Genomic DNA, 16,613 nt, shown 5'->3' on the forward strand with positions numbered 1-16,613 from the left:
AACCGACTGAGCCACCCAGGTGCCCCTAGGGAAACCAGTCTTTAAAAATTCTTTGCTGTTTTCAATACCTACATAAGTCAGACTTTTGGCAGAGCCAGAGGGAAAGACTCAAGCAGAACCCATTTAAGAATTAAACTGAGGGACTGAGTTTTGCTTAAGGGAAGGGTTAAAGACCCCAAGGGCATGGCAGTAAGACACATTGGGGTTCTCATTGTTGTTTATCTCTAGAAAACATTTGATTGGAGAATACAGACCCACAGACCAAGCAGCATTTGGATTCAACTAAAAGAGAACCTTTTCTGAACCCCCTATCTCCACAAGAGTGGAGTTTAAAGGTGCTTGGACTGGTGAAACCGAGAGAAAAGAGTAAGATGAATGAGCACGGCTGCAAGAGTACCACACCCGCTACGTGGGCTCTGTGTGCCTGGTCTTATTGCAGCTGCTCCCAGGGCCACAGCAGGCTCATAATCATGGACAATGAGGAGCAGCTGAGAGTAGCCAAAATGGAATCCAGGCCGTGTTAGAGGCCATGTAAGAGACGGTAGCATTCAGTTTTTAATCTAATCCATTCATCAATCATTCATTCTTCTGACATAGCTGCTATGTGAGCAGAGGAAAAAGAGCCTCGTAAGTGACTTAAGGCACTATTCTGGGTTGTGTCACATGCCATATGAATGTAGTCCTTTGCATTCTCTTACAGCAAAGGATGTGGAGAACATGGTAGCTCTAGAGTAACCTAATGGTGCTAATGCTGAGAGACTGACATATCATCTTATCTATAAAATGGGCCCAAAGGAAAGCAAACCAAGTGAGTGTTTGCTCTTAGTAAATGAGCACATCTGTTACTTCTCATGAGAATAAAATTTCCAGGCTTCATTTGTTTTCCCATATCTTTTTATCGTTTGCAATGCTCCTGTGAAAATGATATAAGTAGCCATTATGGGCATGTAAAGCCTTTATCCTTATTAAAGCAAATGAAAATATATTCTTCTGATTTTTAATATCATAGTATTGACCATGTCCAATGATTACAACATGTGCTACTTTCTTTATATTTACTAAAACAGACTGAAATTCTGCATCTCTGTCTCTATTCCAGGAAAGTTAGTGGCTTCGGGACATACTGTGTCTCCTAAAATGTTCAATATTATAGCCTTCAAATGCTGAATCTAAGATCCAGCAGTCTCCCAAATTTCCATGGCCTAAGAAGCCAGACACATGGCAGAAGTAGTGTCGAGGACAGAGACAGAAGACCAGTGTCCAAATTCTATTTCTATGTAACATTGGGGCATCTCATTGAAACTCAGTTTCTTCCTCTAGAAAATGGGGATAAGAGTGGCTTCCTATTTTTTTTTTAATTTTTTTTTAACGTTTATTTATTTTTGAGATAGAGAGAGAGACAGAGCATGAAGGGGGGAGGAGCAGAGAGAGAGGGAGACACAGAATCGGAAGCAGGCTCCAGGCTCTGAGCCATCAGCCCAGAGCCCGACGCGGGGCTCGAACTCACCGACCTCGAGATCGCGAGATCGTGACCTGAGCTGAAGTCGGACGCTCAACCGACTGAGCCACCCAGGTGCCCCAAGAGTGGCTTCCTATTTTATAGAGTAGTTATAAAACATGAAAAGGCAGAGCCCAGGGAAATGTTTTATAAACTAAAGTGCCATACAACTATGAGATATTACTTTTGGTCAAAGAATATTTTTGTTTCCATCCACCCATGAGTAGCAAGAAAATTTCTGCATATGCATGTACACACATGTGTGTTTATATGTACCCATACATGTGTATACATGTAACATGTCTCACACACATGTATTTACATGCACACATGTGTGTATATGTGCACATATAAATGTATTAGGGGAGGGGTGAGAGGGTTTTCATCTGCATCTCAAAGGAAGTCGTTACCTAAAACTGGTTAAGAGCCTCTGGTATGGACTATGCTCCACAACATCAGCCATTAGAAATATGCAAATTAAAATCACCAGGAGATTCTACTACATGCCCAGTAGGACGGCAGCTATTATAAAAAAAGACAAGCACTAGAGACTATTGGTGAGGGTGTTGGGAATCTGGAACACTCATAGACTACTGGTGGGAATGTAAAATGGTATAGCCGCTTTGGAAAATAGTTTGGCAGTTTCTTGTAAAATTAAACCTACGATGTGACCCAACACTTTCACTCTTAGTAATGTACCAAAGAGAATGAAAACATATGTCCACACAAAGACCTGTACACAAATGTTTATAGCAGCATTATTCAAAATAGACCAAAACTTGAAAGAAAAATTGCCATTATCTTGTGAATGGACAAACTAAATGATGTATACCTGTATAATAGAATAATAGCTCAGAAATAAAAAGGAATGAAGAACAAATAAATGCTACACTGCGGATGAAACTTGAAAACATTACACTAAGTAAAAGAAGCCAATCACAAAGAACATAGTACATGATACTACTTATATGAAATGTCCAGAAATGGAAAATTCATAGGAATAGAAAACAGATGTGTGATTACCTATGATTGGAGGAGCAAGGGTGGCAATTGACTGCAAATGGGCTGAAAGAAAATTTGGAGGTTGATGGAAAGTTCTAAAACTAGATTGTGGCAACGGTTTCACAACTCTGTACCTTGCCTTAAAAAAAACCACTGAGTTGTACGCATATAGTTAGTGACTTTATGGTACATAAATTAAACGACAATATAGTCATTTTTAGAGAGGACATGAATAGTGGACAGGATGTTTTGAGATATAATTGTAAAATAAATATAACAAAATATTTACTTGTAAAATTATTTTACTCTTGCATACATAGGTGGTATTTTAAAATACTGTCATTTAAAGAAAAGTGTTCTTGATTCTCTCTGCGTTGCAATTTCCTGATCTGTAAAATAGAGATGATAAAAGCAACTACCTTGCAAGCATTTGTGAAGCAAAACCAATTAAGAGATGTGAAGAATTTAGAAGAGGGCCATACTCAGTAAGCATGGAATACATGTTAATTGTAGAAACTAACTAGAGATCTCATGTCACTACCAACCACATATATTTTGTAATGTGAACTTCTTTTATTTTTTTAAGAAGCTTTATTTTGTGATGGAGTGCACACATGTGCATGTGTGCACGCACAACTGGGGGAGAGACAGAGGGAGCAGGAGAGAGTGAATCCCAAGTAGGCCCCACGCTGTCAGTGCAGAGCCCAATGCAGGGGTCAAACTCATGATCCGCGAGATCATGACCTGAGCTGAAGATGGACACTTAACCACTGAGCCACCCAGATGCCCCTATAATGTGAATTTAATTTTTTTAATGTTTTATTTATTTTTGAGAGAGAGAGAGTATGAGTTGGAGGGGCAGAGAGAGAGGGAGAGACAGAATCCGAAGAAGACTCCAGGCTCGGAAATGTCAGCAGAGGGCTGGCATAGGGCTTGAACCCATGGATTGGGAGATCATGATCTGAGCCAAAGTCGAATGCTTAACCAAATGAGCCATCCAGGCATTCCAATGTGATTTTCTTTTAATGTTTTTTCTCATAGGAAAAATGGGCATTAATAATTAACTATACTTTCCCAAGTTGGCATAAATAAAATGCATATTAATAGAGGGTATTCAAAAGGGATGTGGAAAAATATAATAGCTGGAGATCTGAAGTTCCATGGAATATATCATGGGGAGCATAATCAACAAAAACTCATTTGGGTTATAATTTCATTTCAGATCATACAGTCAATTATAAAAAAAATAACTTCAGTCCTCCTTTCTTCACTCATGTTCGCTCTTATCTGCTTAGTTGCAGTGCCCATGCTGAACCTCTTCCTTATCAATTACAGGATGAAGGAAAATGTTCGCCTCTAGAAGTAATAAAATTAGAAGGTGCAGAAGTTGGCATTGATAGCAGTTTGGGAAAACCATTTGTGTTTAACTGTGTGCCTCAGTCTGGAAATAGAACGTTTTGCCTCTGTGCAACCTCAAACCAAGAAATGAAAAGGTAATTCATTAATCTGTGATCTTACCAGTCTCACTTTGGGTTGAGGAATGCTTCTTCAATAGCAGTCTTATTGATTTGGGGGTTGGAAGTAGAGAAGGGAACAGCAAGTTTATAGTGTGAGTCAATCAACTGTCTTTTTACTAGGTATGTAAAGTTGCGTTCTTCATTATTCCCCCAGTTTTTTTTTTTCTATCAGAATTGCTAAAGAACTGAAACATCTTCTCCTAACTCATTTACTTTAGATCTACACATTTTCTAAAAAAGCTTAATAGTGTCACGGTCACGTCTAGCTTCCCTAAGTTACCAGGTTTATATATTTTAAGCCCATCAGATTGATAGTCCTAGCTATAAAAATAATGTAGTAGGGTTGCAATTTAGCACACTACAGGGAGATGAGCAAAATAAATAGTAATAATGTAGCTTTGTGGGGAATGAATCCAGTTGACATTTTTAAGCATACAACCCAACTGGAGGGGTAGAGGTATGCAGGCTTTCTAAGAGGGTAGCCTACAAATTCTAAGCATTTAGTGGCTTATGATCATTACTTCGCTGTATCACCCTAAGGGAATGGAGATCACTGGTCAATCCAGTGAGTCAACTGAAAAGTGCAGTGTAAGTGCTGCTAATTTAGGGTGAAGGTAGGAAGGAGTAGAAGTAAGGGAGACTGACAAAAAGGTAAGAGGTCAACGGTGTTGAGTGTTTCTTTAAAAGGAATTGGACTCAAAAAAAAAAAAAAAAAGGAATTGGACTCAGTTCCAATCTTAAAGAGAAGCCTAGGTCTGAAACCTCTGAGACAAACAATATACTGTTCCTACTTGTAGAACATTATTGATTCAAATGCATGTTGCTTTAAAGGACAAAGAGGGAAATATGATGATGGTAACCTGACTGTATTTCAATTCAGGAACACAATATTTGTTGGTTAGCTAATGTGCCCAAGACAGTGTTTTAAGTTCTCCACAGACTATTAGTATGATTAAATGCCAATTCTTGCCTTCAAAAAAGCTCAGAACTAAGAAGATAGGGCATTTGGTTGCATATTTGTAATGCCAAAGAAACATTAAGAAGTGCTACAGGAGAAGACAAAGTGGCACCGGAACTGAGTGTAGGGAGTGAGGATCTCCCAAGGCGGGGATGAGGGAAGAGTTTACAAAGGGTGTGGCACAGGATCAGACAAGCGTGCAAAAGAAGAAATGGAACAGAAAAAGGCAGAGGGAATAAATCAAACTTTGGGGAGAAGAGCAAGCAGTATGGTTTGATTGAAAGTTACAGGGTTTAAAAGAAAATTTAAAAGATTGGCAAATGGGGTGGATAGGCTGGTAGCTGGCTAAGTAGACAAGACTAAGAAAATATAGACCTCAAGTAGGAGCACTAATGGTGCACTAAATGTGTCTACTCTGTCCAAGGAACACTTGGGAAGGGAGCTAAGGACAGTGACTGCCAGTCTTTCCATATTGTAATAGCCCGTGCCTTATAGTTATTAACACCAAATCGTTACTAGCCCTGCTGGTGGTAATTAATTCACATGCCTTGGTAAAATAAAGAGTGAAGAAATTTTATCTTAGTCACTAATTAAACAGTGGTAAAGGAGAAGGATAATAATTTATTTTAAATATGCCTGGCGGAGGTGGGATTTTGCCATCCAGTAATACCAATTTTGTAAGAATGTGTTGCCTTTCGACCATCACCTTCCAGCCGTGAAATATATCTGAGTCTCAGGAGTATTCTGTCTGGAAGATGGGTTTCCAGGGAGACGAGCAAGCCCCTCCGAATGATACTTACCCAGTCCCCAAAGGAGAGTTCCTCTCATTTTACTGTCTTTCAGGTGGCTGGAGGCAATGGACAAAGCAATCCATCCTGTCCGCCAGGTAAGGTATCCTTGATATTCATCTCTGCCTTCATCCTGCTCTTCTCCTCAGAGGGGGAAAGGATCAAGTCAAATGTCATGCAGTTCACCCTGGGACTTCTCAGATCTGCTCTAAAAGCTGGGAAAGAGGATTTTAAGTTAACAGGGATTTCTATTCAGATTCCATGAGGGAACTTGCCTTCCTGCTGTTCTTTTTATTTTCAGGGGTTTGTGTGACATTTCTCTCAGTGAACTCGCTAGGTAGTCACAAATTGGGGTGGGATTTCCATTTTACAGGGAGCAGTCCAGGAGGTTAAACCACTGCTTCTGTTTTCTTTTCAATCCCCAAGTACAAGATCTCAGGAATGTCCTAGGATAGAGCCATAGGCTGAGCAGCATGTTAGAAACTGCATGTTGCATGTTCAGAAATGCACTGCTTAATGGCCATACCCTTGTTTTGGACACATACTAGCCCAACTTTCACTGTTCCTACCTGTTCAAAACTCCCAGTCTTGAAGCAATATACTTTCTAATTTGGGCTTGACCTTTAACTTCCTAACATCAACAGGTGAGTCATTCCTTTAGCCCCTAAGACATTTGATACCCCACTTTCTGAGCTAGTGCTATCACCTGGCTGGTGGGGAGGGGATTGCTTTAGTGCCCAACTGTTTCCTTTGTATGCTATGTGTAAGATTTCTAATAAGGTCATACACTTCCTTTAAATATGCTCATTTCCTCACCACATGTCATACAAGCAAAAGGTATTTACTATCCATTATCTTCTCTACATGTTTCGGCTCTTACACATTCAGGGAAATTTGGATTGTTTGAGTTTAAATGTACTGCCCTGTGTCCTGTAAGTGGACTTTCTGAACAATCACTGGCATCATCATATGAGAAACAGCAAGACTTGTGTTTCATTTTACCTGGAACACAATGCTCAATACACTCATCCATCTCTCCAATGTGTCATCCTAAGTAGGCTGATATTTGTAAGAGGGCTCTAGTCGGCTGATGCATTCAGAGTGTCTGTAGCAGAATGAAAAAGGAACACCCAAGTTCCCCACAGGCTCCCTCTTCACAGCAAAGAATACAGCCGGCTCTGCATTCTGAAATCTTCTGCACTGCCCTTTTAAAACTAAAGAGCAAAATGGAAACTAAATATGGAAGAGAAACTGGCCGGCACCTGGTAGGGCATTGTGATAACGAGATGAAGCATTGCATCTACTGCCTCAGGTCAGGTTACAGAGAAAGCCTGCCTCTCAGGCCTATGGACCAAGGACTGCCCTCCAGGGTAGAAGATCTGGATTTATCATGACCTGGCACATCACTGACCATGTGAGCTTAAGGCCAGATCTGGCCTGGGGCCTTTAACTTGGTCCTTTGCACAAATGGGAGTTCTAAAGTGAAGCATGAACCAACGGCTGCTATTAGACACAGTAGGCATGCCAGGAACAGGGCTAAGAGGACAATCCCAGTGGTCAGTGAAATAATCTTTTGATTTCCTGACACTAGAACAGAAACCAAAGAGAAGGGACGTGAATTCAGGTTTTCTGGCTAGTTGCTCAAGTATTAGATTGCCTTGGCAATAGAATCACTGAGGGCACTGCCTTTTCTGAAGACAAACAGCCTTAGTGCTGATGTCATTGGCTCCTGGGAGTCAATGACCACTGGCACAGGATGAGCACTCAGAAGATCCCTTTGTGCTACACTTGCAGAACCATGTCTGGGAAGACGTTACCCTGCACAACAGTAACCTCCCACCCCTGGCTATCAAGAACCCAGAGTGCCTAGGCCTTTTGCACCAACTGGACAGAAATACAGACATGTGGGTCCAGCACTACTGCATTCTGAAGGATGGCTGCTTGTACTTCTATGCTAGCATTCGCTCCACCCAGGCCTCAGGTATGGACTCAACTTTCAGTTGAAATGATAGTAATTACAATAGTAATAGGAGTGACATCCTACCTTTATGGACCTCTTACCAAGCCTTATACTGTGTGCCTTACCTAAATTAGTTCATTTATCCTCCAGTGAAGAGATACTGTTATTATCCTCCTTTTACAAAGAAGAAAACTGGCTGGAAAGCCTACTTAACTTACCAGATCACACATAGTAAGCAACGAAGCTGAGTTCTAAACACAGCCAAGCGAACTCCAGATCCTATAGATGTAAACCCAAGCCTTTTTTGCCTAGAAAAGCAAAAGTGAGCTCCTTCATTCTTTTGGTTACTGATGGCATTCAGAGTTAATGTCAATAACTTTCTGCTAGGAACTCCCTTTTGTCAGAACATTCCTAATGTTGGACAAATGAATAACAAAAGGAACATTAACTGTCACTTTTCCTTGGGCAAGTTACTTCACTTCCTAAAACTTACCTTCCTCATTGGTAAAATGCAAATAGCTATTTCGAAGGACTGTTATGAAATCACACAAGGTAATTGTTATCAGGGTGACTTAAGCTCTACATGTAAAGCTCTCTCTATAAAAAGCTCTCACTCTATAAAATGTACACATTTACATACTTATTAAACTATATATATTAAAAGCTATATATGCAAAATGGGCATATAAACAATATGATTTAATAATTTGGTTTTTTTATTTTAAGTTTATTTACTTATTTTGAGAGAGGCAGAGAGAGCAAGCAGGGGAGGGCAGAGAGAAAGAGAGAGAGAGAATCCCAAGAGGGTTCCACACTGTCAGCACAGAGCCCGATGTGGGACTTGAACTCATGAACTGCAAGATCATGACCTGAGCCGAAACCAAGAGTCAGACACTTAACCGACTGAGCCACCCAGGTGCCTCTTTGATAATCTAATAATAAAATAGTTGTGTCTGATTTTGACAAGAAATATTTTGCCTTCTTGTAGTCTTTTTTAAAGATTTTATTTTCAAGTATCTCTACACCCAGTGTGGGGACTGAACTCATGACCCTGAGATCAAGAGTCACACGCTCCACTGAGTGAGCCAGCCAGTCACCCCTAGACTTTTGCAGTTTTTGACAAAAGCGATTATTGCTATTTTATTTGCACTTGGATTTTTTTCCCCAAATGAATAACCTTAAATAGTTAGCAGTAGTAAACATCCTGGAATCCCAGTCATTTTTTTAGCATTAATGCTTATGTTTATTTAAGCTAGACAGCCATGCCAAATGGGAAGGAAGTATCTGGTGACCATTTCAGCCTTCTTGGAAAGTACAAAAGAAGTACGAGGTGAATATCACACTGTGGTCCATTTCTTGTCACTCAGGATGAATGATATAATGATTCTCTTTCACTTATTGAACTTTCCATTTGAGAATATTATAACATGACCCAAAATATTTTCAACTATTAAGAGATAGCCAGCATCTCTAAGCACTTACACAACAGGCTGTTGCTATTTAACTCCAAATCCATAGTTTTTTTTTTTTAAGTTTATTTATTTATTTTGAGAGAGAAAGTGAGAGTGGGGGAAGGGCAGAGAGAGAGAGAAGGAGTGAGAGAACCTCAAGCAGGCACCATGCCGTCAGCACAGAGCCCACCACAGAGCTCGAACTCACAAACCGTGAAATCATGACCTGAGCCGAAAACAAGAATCCGAGGCTTAACCAGCTGAGCCACCCAGGCACTCCCCAAGTCCATAGTTTTAAGCACCTGATACCAGGATGGGAATGAAGGTAAATAAAACAAAACTCCAAAGTAGTCATGGATTGGGATTTTTATTATAAAATATCACCACAAAAGTCTGAATCATTTTAATTTCCAAATCAATGAAGCTCATTTTTAAGAGACTGTTTCCATAGATTCAAAGGGAATGTTTAGGATTGATGCTTAGATTATTCCAAACTGAAATATTAACAAAGTGCTTCCAAACCCCTGGGGCCCAGAGACTGCTACTGACTCCAAGTTTAAAACAGTAATAACAGCCACTAGGTGGCTTCCCTTATTCTGAAAAGTCAGAAGGAGGTCCTACTTAGAAAAGTTCTACTTGGAGAACTGGAAAATGGCTACTAATAAATGGCCTAAAAATAATAACAAAAGTAGAGTTGCCATTTAGTAAGTCCTCCTTTTGTATTGGTCACTCTGTTAAGTATTTTTATTTACCATTTTATTTAATTTCAACAACACTATCAGAAAATAGGCTATTATGCCACCTACCAGTTTGCAAACTAATGCTTAACAAGGTTAAATCATTTGCTTGTGGTCCCCTGGATAGTAAATGGTGAAGAAAGTATTTGAACCCAGGTAGCCTAAGTTACACCAAAAAAAGAAAAAAAATAGACAAAAATTGACATCTTCTTTATATTCAGCTCTTATCATTTCACACATCTTTCCAGAACCTTCCATGGTTCTTTGTTGACTCCATAGATAGTACTCTAGAGTTTTATACTTTGTCTCAAAACCCTTCTCTCTGGTTTTCTTTTCCACTCCTTGTGTTAAAGCACCTTGCACTCTAATCAAACATGGTCATGTTCTATTTCCATAACTCACCACACGTCTTAAACCTTTTTCTGGCACCATGTCTTTGCTTTTTCTAGTTCCTTCCCCTGAACCGGTGTATATCTACTGATTCCTCAACACAAGTTGTTCAGATTCCACCTGCCCTTCAAATTTTTATTCAGTCACCAGCCATCTTTCCTGTCAAGCAATCCCAAATGGTCTTAGACAAAGTGTCTCCCCTCTCTGAACTTCCACATTTACCCATCTTGTGACACTTACCACTCTCTACCTTGTATGTTACCTCCAGAGAGCCATATTATCTCTTCTAAGGGACTATATGCTCCAAAGATGACCCTATACTATGTATTTTTAATGAATGAATCAATGAATCAATGAATCAATGATTAAATGACCCCAAGTGGCCATTACTCTCATGAAGTATGAGTAGTTTGTCATCCCCTCATGTAATAGTAGAGAATGGTTAGAAGATTGGAAAATCAATTCAAAGGCAAAACCAGAACTCAGGCCACCAGATGCCTAGTCTTTCTGATACATCATACTCTTTCTAGCCCTAGGAAGTTACCTAATTTCTATCTATTTTTAATTCCTCTCTTAAAAAAGATCATTCTGTGACTAATAAAAATATGTAATCCAAGCCCATTCATTCTTAACCAGCCATACATCTTAAATATTCCTATGTCCACGGGCCCTCCATTTCTAGCTTAAATTATCTCAAATATGGATTAAAAGAACATTTTTCTTACTGAAATTCCAAAGGAAAATGCTATGTCTAGGCCATGTTCTAAAATCGAGGCCTGTGATTTAGGGTTTTACATGACTCTACTCTTTCGTGAATAAAAAGTGCCATTTGCCTAAGCATGCACCTTGTGCCAGAAAATACACTTTACTTCCACCTCCTCCCCACTCTCACCCTGACAGCTGCTGGGTCCGGATGGAAGCTCTCCCAAGGTTAATCAGCAGCTCACTCTTCATTAGCATTAAGGTGGCTGTGCAGGAGCTCTTCTGGGGTGCTTTACCCTTCCCAAGATTGGAATTTTGCAGTGAGGTTTACATTCTTTTCCTAAGAGCCCTTCTCAATCTTATACATCTTAACTTGCATCGTGACCTGAGGTCCGTAGCCAATGATCTGGCACAGTGAGACCCAAGCTGAGACAGAGGCATATCGAAATCTCCTGTGGAAAATCCCCAAAAGAGAAATGCTTCTCTCTACTGTCCACTAAGAATCACTGCCCTGGGGAGCCGCATTTTTTTGAGAGGCCTGGATCATTCTGCTCAGGTGTATTGGTGGCAGAAAGTATGTCTCATTGAATGCTTCCTGTGTGTCCAGCACTTAAATAAGTACTTTATGCTCATCATCTAAAACTAATATTTGCAAAACATCCACGGTTATTGCCCCAGTATAAGTCAGAAACTAAGGCTTAGAGAAATTAACTAACATGCTGATGTGGTCACCTAGCTGTTAGGGGACAAAATTTGAGCAAATACTATCCAAATCTTTATGCCCCAACTCTTAGCCATAATGCTATATATAGCACTCCCTGCCAGAAATTAGTCTTCTTAAAGTAGTACTCAGTATTTGGCATCTAGTCTCTGGAAATCAGCACATTGGCTGCCATAGCCATGATCCGCACAGTCCAACTATTTATCACAACAACTGGGAATTGTAAGGACAGTGAAGAAATTTATTGAGTTAGGGCTGAACCTATGCTGTGCCATGAACACCACAGGCACTAAAATGAATCAGTTAAAAATAAAATAAAGTACTCAGTTGAATGTAATCATTTTTATATGCATGGAATGCGAATCGTTATATTTATAAAGATTGTACAGAGTTCTAATACTTATACTCAGTTCTTCCAGGTTATGCTAAGTGAATGACCTTTGTGCTGGTCTGATCTATAGTTCCTCCTTCACTTGTATTGTCCAAGCTCTGCTTGGCTCTTGCATATCCTACCCTTGCTTGGTTCCTTATTCTCCAGCCCAGTGAAACAGGCCCTGGTTACTATTTATAGCATTATTCGCCAAACCACAGGTTTTTACCCCCTTACTGAGCCATGCAGTCAATGTAGTAGGTTGTGGCAAGTATTTAAAAGTACAACAGAATAAGGGCTCCTGGCTGGCTCGGTTGGTTAAACGTCCAACTTTGGCTCAGGTCATGATCTCACAGTTTGTGGGTTCGAGCCCCATGTCGGGCTCTGTGCTGACAGCTTGGAGCCTAGAGCCTGCTTCGGATTCTGTGTCTTCCTCTCTCTCTGCCCCTCCCCCGCTCAGGTTTTATCATTCTCTCTCTTTCTCTCAAAAATAACTAAACATTAAAAAAAAAAAAAGTACAACAGAATAGAATTTAATTGAATAGAAAATATCATGGTACATCACAATGTTCCACAAAACTTTTGGTCTAACTGTATGAAAACCCATAGAGCTCTGTATTTATCACATCTTTGGATCACAGGCAAAAAGCCTGGAAAAATACTCATGTACAAAAACATTGTCTCTGCATTCCTGGTCAGTTTTGTGTTCAGAATCTTAGGTTCTTTCCTTTCAATTATCTTTGTCATCCACCTAGGATATTAGTTGCTTTGTTATTAAGACTCAACTTTCTGTGGTCACCACTTCATAGAGACATGGTCCCCTGACCACAGCATCTCAGAGGCTTTACTGCTTTATTTTCATTTGATTTTATATTAATTTTATCCCATTGATTTATCTTCTTTCTAAGAGATCCCGAACACCTCACATGATATTTCTTCTAAAGGTATGTGTAGTATTTGGGACCTGACTTATTTACTGTAACAGTCACCTGAGGGACTGAGACAATCCCGGGGACAGCAAAGAGAAGGCAGGGAAACGATAACAGTGAAAGGGGAAAGTACGCAACGTGAGAAGCCACATGGCCCTAATTTCCTGGAAAAAACAGGGTAGATGCGAATCTCACATTGTACTTTCAGCTAGATAAACATGCCTCTAATGTGTATTGTAAGAGTTGTAGAAATAGCACTGGTCAGCTCCCTGAAGTCTGTGCTTACTGTCAAGGAAAGTGCTCATACTTTAACAATATGCATCACGGCCTCTCCTATGCTGGCTAATATTAAAAAGCCACTGTACAAGTATTTCCAAAAGCCCTTTGGTCAAATGCCTCTTCATAGGCCCTCAGGCTCCTTGTCATTCACCATATACTTGATTTTTTTCCCTCTTATCTCTCTCCAGCAAAAGCTGAAAGTAACAAATTGTGACTTAACTATTGTTCTTGAATAAATCACATCAAGGTCTATGTGCACTTCTCAGATATATTTTACATTATTGCAACAAATGGAACACTTAATGCTTGCATAGTTCTTCTGAGAAATCTCTGTCCAAATGTTGCGCCAGCTTGCTATTTATTGCTGCTACTTAATAACAGATAGAGACTGGACCAATGAGGTCATCTCAAATGAGGTAATAGGGTTATAGTCAGACGTCTTTACTGCCAATCATTTCTACCCTGCAACTGGTTAGAAAAGGGGTCAGAAACTGTCCTGTTTGTAGCAGACATATTTTTGGACAAAACTTTCTATCCATTCTCAAAAAGTGTAGGGACAGAAGAGGGTATTCATATCTGCTTAGACATATGAGAAAGGGAAATCTCACAAGTAAGAAGACGTCAGAAACCAGTACAGTAATATAAATGCATTGTGCTATTGTTGGGAGCAGAGAATTAAGACAGCAAAATAACCCTTGGATATGTCTTTGGGTAGCCTATAGTCCTGACACATCTAGCACATTGCTTATTCTAATTCTAGGATATACCCCAAAATATATATCTATGCAAAAATTTGTATATAAGTATTTATAATTTTAATCATTATAGTCATGAAAATGAAGAAAACTCAAATGTCCATCCATGAACTAATGAATAGATAAATAAAATGTGGTATACCCATACAATGGAATATCATTTATCCATAAAAAGGAATGAAGTACTGATACACGACACAACATGGATGAACCTTGAAAACATCATACAGGATAAAAGAAGCCAGTCACAAAAGACTGCATATTGTATGATTCCATTTATATTAAGTGTCCCAGGAAAAGCAAATCCATAGAGATAGAAAGTAGGTTAGAGTCACCTAGTGTTAGGTTGGGGCAGCAAATGGGGAATGACTGCTACTGGGTATGGAGTTTCTTTTTGAGGTGATGAAAATGTTCTAAAATTAGATTATGGTGATGGTCACACCACTCCATAAATAAACTAAAAATCATTGCCCACTTCAAATGTGTGAATTTCATGTTGTGTAGTGTAGATTAGCACAAAGACACAAGTCACTCTCTGATTTTTATAAATACCATTTTACTGGGACCTACTAAAGGGGAAAAAAAATCTAACCATTTCTGAAATGAATGCATTTCTAGAAGTTAGCTTTGAAACTCACTCTTTTTAAATAAAAAAAAATTTAATTTAGTGTTGCATCTAAACCCCCCCTATAAGATCATGACCTGAGCCATAGTCAGATGCTTAACCAACTGAGCCATTCAGGTGCCCACAATAGCCAAATTATGGAAAGAGCCTAAATTTCCATCAACTGATGAATGGATAAAAAAAATTGTGGTTTATATACACAATGGAATACTATGTGGCAATGAGAAAGAATGAAATATGGCCCTTTGTAGCAACATGGATGGAACTGGAGAGTGTTATGCTAAGTGAAATAAGCCATACTGAGAAAGACAGATACCATATGGTTTCACTCTTATGTGGATCCTGAGAAACTTAACAGAAACCCATGGGCAAGGGGAAGGAAAAAAAAAAAAAAAAAAAAGAGGTTAGAGTGGAAGAGAGCCAAAGCATAAGAGACTCTTAAAAACTGAGAACAAACTGAGGGTTGATGGGGGGTGGGAGGGAGGGGAGGGGGGGTGATGGTTATTGAGGAGGGCACCTTTTGGGATGAGCACTGGGTGTTGTATGGAAACCAATTTGAAAAAAAAAAAAAAAAGAAACCAATTTGACAATAAACTTCATAAAAATAAATAAATAAATAAACAAACAAACAAACAAACAAACAAATTTTAAGGAAAAAAAAAAAAAGTAAACCCCCCCCTATAAAACAGACAAATTTTAAAGTCCAAAAGCCACTCTTTCGGTTTAAAAAGAAAAAAATGTCTGACTTCCGGACAGTATACATCAGTACCAAATATAACCAAAAGGAAAACAAAGGTCAGCCATAGTCAAAGGGATGAAATTTTTCCTTCATGGTTTCGTTTTGGTATAGAATAACTACCAGATAGAGCAAACATCCAAGTTGTATTTTTGTATTTTGTTAGTACAATGCACTAAAGTGGCTCCTGGGAGGAAGTGGGAGATTAGAACAAGAGTTAGCAAGAGCAAGAAACAGGTTTAAACATCTAATCACTGATATTAATGACGTTACCTAGATTGTGTACATGAGATTCAGGTTACCGCAGAGCATCAACACACTATAAAACACATAAAGGTTTTGAGTTTTTAGCCTCTTCCCCCAGACCAATATCCTTTCTCTACCCCCAGATAATGGAAACAAAATTCAGGCCAAGAAATATATAACCACTAACTTGGACTCAAAGGACCATGGGGAAAAAAATTATCTTCCAAAACCAGTCATTTATTCTCATTTTAATTCAAGTTGGCTCCCTCATATCACCCTGTGGGTTCATATTTTAAATGTGCTTTGCATATTCACAAAGAAGGTGAGAATCTACATTGGTTTTAGAAACTGCTGGCAATCTCCATTATTATTCAGGAAAGCTGTTTTAATGGTTCTGCCTAAGCAAATAGTATTTAATTTTCCTCTAATGTGATATTGCAGGTGTCACTTTTTGATACCAAAAAGTTTATTTCAAAATGTGTCCTCCAGGTAAAGTACCTGGTTTAGACCCACAGTAACCCAAGCTAAATACTGAACACGTAATGAGAAGACCACAAAAATGAAAACTGGGAAATGCACCTGTATTACCAGTCTTGCCATTAATCGTTAGTGGAGGACCTTAAATTACATATTCTTCCAAGTCTCAGTGTCTTCATCTATAAAATTAGACACCTAGAATTAGATTCCTTCAGATACAAAGTTTTCTTGATGCTTTTTCAGATTCCCTTTTTTCCCATCTTACTCTTTCCCTATTCTCATTTTTTTTTCTTTCACCCTCTGTAGGTGGTCTATATCTGCAAGGATACAGGGTGAACGAGCAGATCCTTAGCTTCAAGCAGTCAGTAATTGAACTCAAACCTCCATCTGAAGAGTTCAAGACTTTCTATTTCTGTGCAGAAAATAATACAGAAAACCAACGGTAAGTCAAGGTCTGCATATTTCTTCTTCA

General features: G+C 39.2%; 1 protein-coding gene across 4 annotated transcripts in view; it reads left to right on the plus strand.

Moving 5' to 3' along the window:
* LOC109267632 (uncharacterized) overlaps positions 1-16,613 on the plus strand; it is a 122,712-nt gene that overhangs the window by 103,752 nt on the left and 2,347 nt on the right. For 2 of the 4 annotated variants that reach the window (XM_019450540.2, XM_019450541.2), the window contains exons 9-12: positions 3,836-3,993; positions 5,819-5,861; positions 7,558-7,744; positions 16,448-16,583. In XM_019450540.2, the coding sequence (XP_019306085.1) occupies positions 3,836-3,993; positions 5,819-5,861; positions 7,558-7,744; positions 16,448-16,583 (524 nt within the window). Of the gene's footprint in view, positions 1-228; positions 498-3,835; positions 3,994-5,818; positions 5,862-7,557; positions 7,745-16,447; positions 16,594-16,613 lie in introns of those variants that run through there. The other 2 variants (XM_019450542.2, XM_053907160.1) reach the window with 2 other exon arrangements.

This window comes from Panthera pardus, unplaced genomic scaffold (assembly GCF_024362965.1).
Source record: "Panthera pardus isolate Hobbes unplaced genomic scaffold, ASM2436296v1 HiC_scaffold_2, whole genome shotgun sequence".
Taxonomy (NCBI): Eukaryota; Metazoa; Chordata; class Mammalia; order Carnivora; family Felidae; genus Panthera; species Panthera pardus.